Genomic DNA, 12383 nt, shown 5'->3' with positions numbered 1-12383 from the left:
GGTTTTCAAACCAGTCCTGGAATACCCCCTGTCCAGCTGGTTTTTGTTTCAACCTAGGTTTTATTACTTAATTGAATGGTATATTGCTTTGTTAGGTCAATTAAGGATTCAATTAAGCAATTAAGGCCTCAGTTGGAACAAAAACCAGCAGGGTAGGGGGTACTCCAGGACTGGTTTGAAAACCAGTGGTCTAGGCTTTATCAAAAAATCTCATTATTTAGTTGTTGTTAATCAAAAGAATATAGTTTCAGCTTGTTTTACTAGGACATATTTCATTATCCGTTATCCAGAAACATCTAAATGGCAATCAGTGTAAAACTCTGAAAAGGGAGATGTGCAGTTATAAATAAACACGTGATTATATATTTAAAAATCAGCTGTTTGAAGAGTCACAAAATAGACGCACTTACCGCTAGCACTGCTGCAATGGGGATGGCAGTATTCATAAAAACTGAAAATAAAAGAGAGGGAATGTTATTTATGTTGGAAGGGGGAGTATAGGGAGAACTCTGTTTACCAAGAAACCAGCTGAAGTTAGCACAGCAGTTTCGGTAAGGTACTGTGAAAGGTTGCCAAACACCATTTTTCTTTCTTGTCTTTCATATTTATTTATTTTCTCCCTAAACTAAATGGAGGTCAAATATTTTAAATCAAACACACACAAATCCTTTAACCTTATTTGGAGAGCTTTTTCATGCAAGTTCGCATACTCAAGGTTGCAGCTCGATACACTGTTCTGTTTACTGTGGATTTAATACACAAGGTGACCAGCATTCTAGGAATTCGAGTTCAAAGTTCAAAGTAAGCTGCAAGAAGTAGACACATTTCTTCCCTTTCATTATTTTTTTAAAACATTTTTCAATTTACAACCACAGTTGTTTAGCAATTTATGATGCTCCCCTACACATTTATTTAGGATTGTGTTTATTTTCTCATTTGTGTTGCTCCAGCACTGGACTGCATTCCAATTCTCTAGAGACTAGGAAACTACTACTAAACAATATTATTCCAGGATAATAGACAAAAATGATAAAGCCTATAACTTATGATAATACAGTATTCAAATCCAGGCATCCTTCTGTAGAGCCATGCTAAATGTGTGCATTTCTATTGCTGTACATCTGAGGATCTGCCAATGTCAATGTCAATGTCTGCTCTCATAATTAGAGGGAATTTACAGCTACTTGCTTTTTTAACTCTAAATTTAGAATTTTCAGAAGGACAGCATGTGTCGAAGTGACTTGCTGACCTTTTTACTGTGTCAGCTTGTGCTGGGCCTAAACCAAAGCAAAACTTTGCCCAACACATGACTCACAAATTACAAGCCTGTATCACAGTTTATTATCAGAAGCCAACTTCTACTACTTATAAATAAGCAGTATGTATGAATAAGCGACACAGGGTACAATTGTGTCATTTGCGATTCCCAGGTAGATCAAAGTTCTGATATGGTCTGTGTGTGTGTTACCAACTTCACAACATTTGTGAAGACTGGATAGCTTATTCAGAATCATGAGTCGTTTACATTAAGGGTTTTTCACTGCAGTGCCTGTATACTCGTACTGGACAAGGAGGTGTAGAGTGCGAAGGTTTTGAGGCTGGTGAGCTCCTTCCTCCTAGTCTCCTCTACACTGGCGCAGAAGATGTTCTCCCAGGCGTACAGCTTCAACAGCTTGATCCCCTTCAGGATCTCGCTGGTTTTCTTCAGCCTGTCCGTGGAGTAGTCCTGAAGGGAATCCACAAGGGATAAGTATGTGGAGGGAAAAGAGAAAGTTCACAGGCAGTATTTAACTCTTAAGTTTTATTTTTTACTGTATTTATCTAAATAACTGCCAACCACCCTGTCCTTAAGAGCCCTCTTCTTCATGTCTTGTAGCGCTCTTTAAAAAAACATCACTGGCTAAAGACTTTGCAAACTGTGGGCTAAATTGAACCAGTTAAGCAAGTAATTGATTTAATTATCTAACTAATATCTCAGATGGTTTAAAACAGAGCAAAACCCTGAAGGATTAGAGTGGGATGATTACAAATAACTGTAAAATACATATCTATATAATTCTGTTGTATCTTGTTCTGTTTGTTTGTCTTTGCATATTGTACAATATAGTCTTTGCACTGTATGACTTCTTATGTTGATCACTGAATTATGAAAGGTCCTGGTCATTAAATAAACAGCAATGGCGCAAAGGCGAACTCACCAATGTGCTCTTCTGGGCATCAGCGAGCTTGGTGGCTATGAAGTACTGCATTGGGGCCAGAATCACAATGACTGAGGCACCTATGAGAGCGCTGATGTTCAGCAGGTAATACAGTAGGATCACCCCCATGATGATCTGAGGAGAACAAATTCACAGTCATACTATGAAAAATTGACAACGGCACTATGTGGTGTCGTTTGCAGTACGAGCACCCCAGATTCCTTTTACCTGCACAGGCATGGCCCAGAGGTTTGGGCACAGGAACAAGAACCACATGAGCTGGTTGGTCTCGATGGCCACAAGGTTGTTGATCTGGCCCAGGGTCATCTCGCCCATGGACATGTTAGAGGTGGAGAGTCGCAGGATCTTGTTGTAGATCATGGCCTACAGGAGGCCAGGGTAGTGGAGAGAGGGGGAGCAGAAAGGAGAGATGGGAGAGGGGAGATGGGTGAGAAGGGGAGAGGGGAGAAAGGAGGGGGGGACAGGAATGGAAGTACAGCATATTATTTTACCTATTATTTTACCAAAACTCCTCCTTTGCCAAAAACACAAGCCCACAAGATGGAAACTCTGTTTAAATATTTGGTTCTTAAAGTATGTCAAGTATGTCATACCCAACTTCCTCTTGATTCATTCAGAAATACAGCCCCTCACTTTTCTATATGATGATGATGATAGCAATGAGGTTATAGTTTGTTTTTCAAACACAATCAAAATATCAATAGTCTTATTACGTAGAACATGTAAATATCAATCAATATCTCAGATGTTGTGACATTATTCTCTATAAGTGGTCCAACTTGTTTTTAATGTGATGTCCTTTTGCCACACAAGCGGTTATGGTACCGTAATCTTTTCCATTTTAGAGTGTATTACACAAGGGATTGTCCGTACACACTCCAGATGCCAGACTGTCTGCTCATTCACACAGTGACGTGTTCTGCCACCTGGTTTTCATCACACTGCAATGTCCCAAACTTATTCCTCTCTGTTCCAGTGTGAAGCTTGAGCAGAACAGTCAGGGACACTACGAAGTGTGCATTTCAAATTTTTTGTACTGGTTTGGCCTTAAACACCATGAACGGAGAGCAGAAAAGTTGATGACTTCCTGACGAAAAGTGTGTGGAGAGGAAGTACACTAAAGAATACTAAAATATTGAAAATGAAAAATGAAAAGTTAAATCTGTGTCAAGGATTTAAACAATGCTTGTTAGGATCAATTTCATCATTCATTATGATGGGTCATTTTCCTGATTTTAGCACACTGAAGACTTGCATACTTGGTTGATTGATTGATTGATTGGGTGATTGAGCAATTGATAGAAAGAAGAACAAATACTTAACTTGTTGAAAACTTATGGTTGATCAAAAACCCATGAAGAAATAACCAAACATTAATAGATAAATAAATACATACATAAATGTATAAATACAAAAAGACAGAAAGAATGAAAGAAAGAAATACAGACATACAGAAATACACAGATAAATAAAAAAATAAAAAAACAGCTATCCCAAATCTGCGGCGACTGGAAACATGCAAATCCCTACTCACCAGTAATGCTCCCCGGAGGTTGATGCCAGTTTCTATGGTGACATAATAAGATGCCTGTAGAAATGTCCTCTGCAGGATCAGGGCAAGAAACAGCAGGACTGCCAGGACATAGGCATTTTGGAGGAGTTCGTTTGAGGACAGGTAATACAGCCCAGAGATTTTTCCCTGGAAGGGAGCAACACAGACTGCATGTGAACAGACAAACAGTGACCTAACTTAAGGGCTCTATTGTGAAGATTTTGCAAATGTGTTACAGGAATTCTCACATATACCAGTAAAGCAATCTTGTTTTTCCCCTGCATGCTAAATATTCCAGGAATAGCAAGAAATAAAAAGAAATGTAGCAAGTGAGACAACTGTGCAGCAACTAGGCATTTTCAGAGAGACCAACAGACCTACACATATCATTGCATATTACAACTCACCCAAATTAAATATTGTATTTATTTCACGATTATCAGTCAAGTCCACGCTTTGTGAAAGGAATACATTTGACACTGTATATTTTAAAGTAGTTTTTGCTTTCTTTTTTTTGACATTTTAATCTGCCGCAAGGGATTTTAAGATTGTTTATTGTTCTCATGTCTTTTATTGTATTTTATTATTTTAGCCCACATGCTTGTGTCTCTGCCTTAGCCAGGAATGGGTTTAGTGTGCTCCTACACTGCATTTGGTCTGGGGATGAAATGGGTTTATCTAATGCACGTGCAAGTTACACTTCAATTTGAATCACTTTGTAACATTTTGTTCTAAATTTGCACTTTGTTTAAATTACACTTAATATGTATTCACAGTTTCTGCACATTTTGTATGTTTATGGCTCCAGTCCACTTGTAGTGTAGTGCCACATGGTGGTCTGTAGAACACTAATTGCTTGACCCTGTGTTTTTATGGTGTTCATTGGGACTGAGGGTGACACATGATAAAAGCTCAGTGGTCTTCATTTATTTGAAGGGAACCTGTGCAAAGCAATTGAGACTAGAGGGTGTCATAGTCGTGTACAGCCCATAGGGGGTGCTACAGAAACAAAAATAGTTGTTGCTCATGAGAATTTTTGAGAAGAGTTCAATATAAACATAAAAAAGAACAATAAGAATCAGCCACTGACATTTTCCAGATTGGCTCTCTAGTCTTAGTCAGCTGTACGTATGATCAAAGTAAGCTGAGAGAGTGTGATGTGAGTCAAGAATTTTCCATGTCACGAAGATATGCAGGCCTGCTCTGTCCAGGATTCGCAGTCTGTTTACCTTTTGCTATACTGGATTGTTTATGCAGTACAACAATGGACTCCCTCGTCCGAACCTTACATAGTTGAGTACTAATGCCCAGTAGTCTTCACCAAAGTTTACAGGCATGTGAAGAATAGCAATAGTGTTACAGAATTCTGCTGTAAGGACACCAACACTGCTGGGGCATTTGCAGGGCACTTTTTGCACTTTTGCAGGGTTTTCTCACCTGTTGGTTTTGTAGCCAAATCTAACATTTTAAGGATACTGGCTATCAGAGTACCAAAGTGAAACATTTTAAAATAAAATAAATATCTACACACAAGCTTCATTTCCCAGATATACACACAGCCTGAAAGGTGTTACAAACGGTGGTCAGTTTTATTCACTTACTTCGTCAGTACTGTTGGTAGTACTGTTGGCGACGGTGCCATTGTTCTGGAGCCGTGTGACGATGGCGAAGATGCACAGGGGCCCGGAGAATCCCAGCAGGTCAGCCAGGTAGCGGAAGGTGCTGCTGAGCAGGATGGGCCGTCCAAATGCCCGATACATTGACTTCCACATCGAGGGGGTCTTCTCCGGGTCATTCACCTCCTTTTCACAGGAAGGAGTGGGGAACAGAAAATGGTTTGAAAATCTCTACTGCCTGTCCAGTTCCAGTACCAAATACCATAATATCTTTCATGCAAGGAAAAAAGAGCTAAAATAAATGGTGCTAATGCTTAAAGGAAAGCTATTCTCTTTAAAGTATGAGTATATTAGACAATGAATAACAGAGCTTGTGAAGAAATAAATACCATACCCTCTGCTCTTCATAAGTATCTTTCAGACGAAGGTAGTTGGTAAGAGCTCTCATGGCAATTGGTAGCTTCCCGATCTTCTTCAGCTCAATGGGTCGTTTGTGGGCACCAATGATCAGAGGGTTCATCCACCAGTACGTGGCCTTGGACAACAGGTTAACGAATGGCTGCAGGAACCTCACTCCAAGGTCTTGCAGGTCCTCGGGGGGCTTCACCTTCTGAGGGTTTGTGAAAAACACATACTTCTGCAAAACACACAAGCCAGAGCAGATTTAGAGACACTGGAAACAGAAGGATGTCTTCAAAAATTGTGGAAATTGCTCAGATTCTTCCATTACATACTACATCTTCTATACATAGAGTGTTGTGCGAATCTTGAACAAGTTGCCTATCTATGATGCTGAAGGAGACAGAAGCTTCCAGAAGCAGCTGAAATAAATTCTTGGCTCCCTTTGTTATTATCCATGCAATCCAAATGAGCGAGAAGAGCCAGGGAGCCTCTTTTCATTTGTAACCTTTCTTATGTCCTCATTAGGTGGGGAAGCTTTGCTAAGGGAGAGGGTGTTTTACTAATGGGACAAAGGAAGACAGGTAGCAATTCACTCACCCTGACCCGGATGACATTAATCTCCACTGCCATTAACAGGCCGTACAGGACCACCAGCATGGCAGTGATGCAGAACCTGAGGTGCTTTATCCCCACCTGCAGATCATAATACTTCACCAGCTTGATAGTCTTTGTGATGAAGGCCAGCACCCAGTAAATGAACAGAGCTGTGAAAAAGACATGGCTTACAGTCAGTGAAGGAAAAAAAAACTCTCTCAAAGTTTTTTAATTCTCTACATCTCTTCATCATCTTCATCATCATCATCATCATCTTCTTTAATCTCCCATCTGTGGAGTATGCTGATTCTCTGCTGGTCAGTCCATATAACCCCTGCCAGAGGTCACACTTCTCTTGAAGGTGGCCCCTGTGAGACCCGAAAACTAATTTCTGGAACAAAACCGTAATTTTTTACAGAGGCCTCAGCAAACAACCACATACCTAGCAGTAATTTGGGGAAGTTGGAGGTTTCAATGTTGTGGTAGTACACTATAGATGTAGTGGCTGCTATAAACCCCATAAAGGCAGGCAAGAAAAGATGAAGATGGTGAGAATTCATTCGCCTAAAAAGAGATACAAAAACATAAAAAAGTGTGACATATTTCCCAATTCAACATAACACAACTCATAACACAAACAGAAACTCTCTGACCACAGGATACAAATGAACTGCTAAGTGGATACTGAACCCACTAACTGAAGGCATTGTGTGAATTTGTATTTTGTTTCATTCTCGAGCAGGTTTGTAGGTGTTTTGTTCATATAGAAAAGGACAGCATCACTGAATTAAACAAGCCCCGATTGCCAAAAGAAGCAGGAAAAAGCATTGGAAATAAGACATTTTATACAATCCTTATATAGTTTGCATTGATCCTTGCTTCATACATTTTAAATGAGGTGTTACATGTATCTCCTCAAGGGCAGTGTTTTAGATGTAATGCAGTACGTCACTGAGAGGATAAACTGAGCTCCTTCTGCCATTAAAAACTTAACCTTTATAATTTATGCAGATAAAAAACGTATTAGCCCCCATTCTAATAATTACACTTTAATGCTCATTTACAACTAATATTTGAAAGCTTGTCAATAGTGTGAAAACCACAGTTTCATTTGTTTTTGGTCATGTGTCAGGCTTATCTCAGCGTTAACAAAAAAATCTTGTAAAGCCTGCAGATGGTTGAGGTGATTGAATCTCTTCTTCTCTGCTAATAATTTAGTTTAGTCTTCAAGAGGGATTCTGCTCAAGTGCATTACTGAATGTACAATAACATCCACTCATTTAGTACACTGCTTGGTTGATTTCTGGACAAGTTATTTTCACAGGCTTCTCTGGACACTTTTTGGCTATGCTGTCAGGGTCAGACAGAGATGTGTTCACTCAGGTAATGTTCTCATGTGTCTATAATTAGGGAAAATGTATTGATGTGCTTTGCACAAGTCAAGACTGGGGCACATACCCATTGGAGACCACCCCCTCTGCAATCTCACACACGTGGACAAACAGCAGAATGAAGGTCAGGATCCATCTCAGGTTGTGCCCAGGGAAGTGAAGCCAGGTGTTGTGGTGGATCTGCACTTTGGAGCTCTGGCTACCCCAGCCTGCATAGGTAGAAGAAGTGTAATTCACATGTCTCTGCAATATTGTAACTCATAAAAGTAAAAATATGAATAAATGGTTGGTTAACTTTTTATCTGACGACTGGGAAGGGGCAACTGCTAATAAATACACAATAATCATATTTTAAAGACATAAAAAGCAGCAACGTTGTTATTAACCAAAAAGTTACTAGTGATGCACATTCAATTTGAATAATCTATAATAATGCTGCCTTAATTTGCCCATTGATGGACTGGGGTCCCGTCCTGGGTGTATTCCTGTCTTGCGCCCTATGCCTATCAGGATCAGTTCCAGCTTCCCCGCGACCCTCACCAGGATAAGCGGTATTGAAGATGGATGGATGAATGGAATGCTGCCTTAATTGCTGCTACATAATTGTGGTAGGTACTGTTTTATTAATAGTCAACTTATATATTTGTCTTTGATTCTCCCTTCTTGTACAGCAAAGTGGGTTTCTTAATAAGAAACAGGAAATGGGCTTTCTCACAGCAGCTCATCAAAATAACTCCATGAAAGGTTCTACCAGGAAGTGTCTATTAAGAGGGCCTGGGACACTAGATTAATAGATGTGGATGCGAGACATTTCCCATACAGACAGAGCAAAAATAACTAAGATAAATTGAAAATTGACTTCCCTCAGAGAATACAGATGAAGCAGAAAAATACATTAAGTCGATAATGCATCCCAACAGAATGCTGAACTGTGATACAGTATTTTTATAATGTAAAAAAAGTAAAGGAAAAAAATGGAACCAGCATATAAAAAAGAAAACGTCAGGATCCGATAAAGAAAGAAAATTACATCTCCTATCGATGTAAACCATTGTGCATTTAAACAAATAACTAAAAGTACAGTTAAAGTAACACAAAATCAAAGTAAATCCACCCAGAATGCCTGATATTCCATTGTTAATTTGCACCCTTGTGATTGTGCATTGTGAACGTATCTGGTGTAACACGAGGTTCATTGTCGTTTTTTAATATATATTCATTTTCACAGTAAAGCATGGCTGGGACTTCATTTAAGATCATCAGACTCATGCATTCTTTAGATTATGAGATGCTCATGTTGCAGGTCACAGTGCTGGCTGTGGACCAAACAAAACAGGTCATGTTTACTATACATTCTCCTCTGTCAAGTTAAGGATGTGTTGTAAAATAGGATTTCTGAGCATGTTCTGGTCCTGGGCATAGATCACAGATGTTCCCAGTACTGGAAGGAGCTCGATTCTCGTACCGATAAACAAAATTGGGAAAGTGATGAAGAGGAGGAAGACATGAGGCACCAAGTTGAGGGCGTCCACAAAGCAGCCATTGTTCAACACCCCATCCTCCACACTGTAGGACGTGTTCATGTCATTGCCGCAGAATGACAGGCTCATGATGCCAGCTGGGTTCTGAGAAACCTGGAAGAGCACAAGACATGACGCAGTGAGTAGTCTCATCAACCAGAGTCACACAGTCAAGTGGCATGAGTAAAATCCACAAAACACAGCTATTGTCATTGCTCATTAAATTATATTATGAAATTATAAAATAGAGAGTATCACATTGCATTTAGAGATAGAATGTTGTGTAATAACAATGCAAATATATTTATGGTGCACAAAAAATAGCAATTAAATTGTTTTGTTGATTTTTTGCTTAAAAAATTAAAATTCCTCCATAACCAGTGAGATATATCGCACTGAGAGATGGGTTGTGGCACCTGTTTAAATGCTCCAATATTACATTGTAATTGAAAGACTAGGTTTGATGTACATGTGCTACAACCAGCCATTAAAGTTATTTTAAGATTATGATCTTGAGTAATTCAGACAGAATATTGCATTAAAAGTTTAGTAATGATTTTAGTCCAGCAAGGTTTGGGTTAGAGTCTCCAGTAAACATAGATTTTCATTAAGATTAGGATTGAATTTCTCCAGAGTTAACTCAATTGTGCATAGATTTGCATGTGCCTAGCTATAAATATAAGGGTTGGGGTTCAGGCTGCTGTTGGGGCCTAAAACTGTGTAGTCCATGGTGTGTAGTACCTGTAGTACATGTCTCTCATTTTGCCACTACAATGCAGTACTTAAGCTCAGAATTAGGTTCAGAATATTTAAATGTTTGGCTAATTCATAGATATAGCCATATTAAATGAATATTTGGATATTTAAGGTAATTCCACAGTAAAAATTGAATTTGCTACTGTGGAAACTGGAAAGATAAGCCAAACGTAAACATGCTGTACACAAAGATTGGTAGGGGGTTTGGCAAAAAACTCTTTTGCCACTTGATTGAAACTGACTGGTTGTGGGTGCATTCCTGAATCAGACTGATGGAACTAGTCAATCATTAATCTAAAAACATTTTAAAGTAGTAGTAGTAGTAGTAATAATAATAATAATAATAATAATAATAATAATAATAATAATAATAATAATAATAAAATCAATCATATCTTTAATTTCAAATCTGTTTTGGGCCACTGAGTAAACTGACCACTCTTCAAATTCCAGGCTAAGTGTGCGGAATCTTGTTATAGAAATGACTTTGCCCTTGAACCCCATAGCGGACCTTCGTAACTATGCAACAAATACACATATTTATATTAAATTACTTTAACTTTATAAACATGTTGTCATTTTAATTTAAATATAACCAGATTATTTGATTTGATTTCAGGTCAACAAAAATACCTTCAGAATAATGTACACATCGATCCAGCCCAGTGGGGAATATGAATATATATAGTACACAAATCAAATTATGAAAAATTACTTTTTAAAAAGTTGTACTATGCTGTAACAACGGCCAAATTGTTTACAGCTGCATAGCCTGGCAGACAAAAAGTACTTAAAAATGTCAAAGTCTCTTTATCTAATGAGTTTAACACACAGCAAACTTCACACAACGCAATGACAGCACTTTACTGCATCAAGTATAACATGAACCTGTGTCTGTCACACACCCAAAATAGTGAGCAACTATTCATGAACAAAAACGGAACAAACAAACAACAGGAAAAATAGCACAAGTCTTACCTCAGATAATATATAGATATTTCCCGGGGGTTATTAACACACTTTCAGTCCCATTCCCGAATTTCCAATATGTATTCAAGCAATGATAGTGGAAGCGGATTATTTTTAGCTCCGGTGCCTCAGCTGCTGCTGCCTCCTATCGGGTTTCCAAACTTGTTCAAGTCTTTTGGGACAAACTTCCCCTCAAGCACAGCGACTCTGTTAACACAAGGGGAGACTGCGGCAGAAGTAGGCCGGCAGAATGACATATTATTATTATTATTATTATTATTATTATTATTATTATTATTATTACTTCTACAATTACGAATAATCACTTATCCCACAAAATGGTGAAACTCAACATTCATATTAAATGCATATTATTATTGTTGTTGATTAAAGCTATGAAGATGTAATTGTTTTTGTTGCGGTTGATTAATCAATTTAGAAACCAGTGATTACAGCGCATGCTCGTAATTAGGGCAGGCCTATATGTTCATTTATTTCGATATGTTCTCGCGTCTCTTGAGATTAACATGTCATTATTAAGTATTTATGTATTTGATCAGTACGTTAGTTATTGGTCTGCCATGCACATGTTCCTGACGCGTTGTTAGTGAGGAAAGTGACCAGAAACGTCACTACTTACTTCTGTTTATTCCGAGTGATGGTCGCGTTCTTGTAGCGCAGGTATCCGCAATTCTGCGCAGATATGCAGAATCCCACCGATCCCATTGGTGCAGCAGCGCAGACCTGCGGGCATCTGCGTTACACGAATGCGAGCGATGTTTTGCGGCGTGTTTGGTGACGCTGACAGTCCTGACCCATAGTTTTAGCAAGAAGCTTGTTCACGGCCAATACCCTGACACTCCTCTTGGGCTTTGCATCTTTACACCCTGTGTTCCAGTCGCGTTTATTACTACAGAAAAGTGTGCAACCTAACTGCATTATAGTAGTAGTAGTAGTAGTAGTAGTAGTAGAAGGCCCATAATAATAGTAGTAGTAGTAGCAGTAATAGAATAGTTGATGTATCTAAAATAACGCTTTGGGATACGTAGTACAATCATATATGTATGTATGATCATTGTTATTAGTTGTAGTTGTTACGTTTATGTATGTGCTTTCACATATCCCCTTGCCAGTTAAACACTTGGGAGATTAAAGCTTCATTGACAAAATCAACGGGGACATTCGAAGTATAGAGGGGAAAAACCCAATAATAAGGTAATCTTGACATACACTTATTGTGCCCACACTGACCGTATCATTAGGCAATACATAAGCACGTAAATAAATACATAAATAAATAAATAGCCAACGAATTCCTTTACTGAATAAACGAGGACAATGGGATGAATGCACTTGAACACGAC

General features: G+C 38.7%; 1 protein-coding gene across 3 annotated transcripts in view; it reads right to left on the bottom strand.

The window, feature by feature from the left end:
• abcc9 (ATP-binding cassette, sub-family C (CFTR/MRP), member 9) overlaps nucleotides 1-11735 on the bottom strand; it is a 56415-nt gene extending 44680 nt beyond the window's left edge. For all 3 annotated transcript variants that reach the window (XM_066705319.1, XM_066705320.1, XM_066705321.1), the window contains exons 1-13: nucleotides 11660-11735; nucleotides 11029-11245; nucleotides 9240-9408; nucleotides 7842-7983; nucleotides 6826-6947; nucleotides 6387-6553; nucleotides 5782-6024; nucleotides 5373-5573; nucleotides 3754-3918; nucleotides 2427-2582; nucleotides 2199-2333; nucleotides 1564-1726; nucleotides 411-451 (exon numbers count right to left, since the gene is read on the bottom strand). In XM_066705319.1, the coding sequence (XP_066561416.1) occupies nucleotides 411-451; nucleotides 1564-1726; nucleotides 2199-2333; nucleotides 2427-2582; nucleotides 3754-3918; nucleotides 5373-5573; nucleotides 5782-6024; nucleotides 6387-6553; nucleotides 6826-6947; nucleotides 7842-7983; nucleotides 9240-9384 (1680 nt within the window). In that variant the 5' untranslated portion in view covers nucleotides 9385-9408; nucleotides 11029-11245; nucleotides 11660-11735. The remainder of the gene's footprint in view (nucleotides 1-410; nucleotides 452-1563; nucleotides 1727-2198; nucleotides 2334-2426; nucleotides 2583-3753; nucleotides 3919-5372; nucleotides 5574-5781; nucleotides 6025-6386; nucleotides 6554-6825; nucleotides 6948-7841; nucleotides 7984-9239; nucleotides 9409-11028; nucleotides 11246-11659) is intronic.
• Nucleotides 11736-12383: the final 648 nt, after the last annotated feature.

Source organism: Amia ocellicauda, chromosome 5, assembly GCF_036373705.1.
Source record: "Amia ocellicauda isolate fAmiCal2 chromosome 5, fAmiCal2.hap1, whole genome shotgun sequence".
NCBI classification, from domain to species: domain Eukaryota; kingdom Metazoa; phylum Chordata; class Actinopteri; order Amiiformes; family Amiidae; genus Amia; species Amia ocellicauda.
The sequence above is the reverse complement of the archived record's forward strand: the minus strand, read 5'-3'. Positions and strand labels throughout refer to the sequence as shown.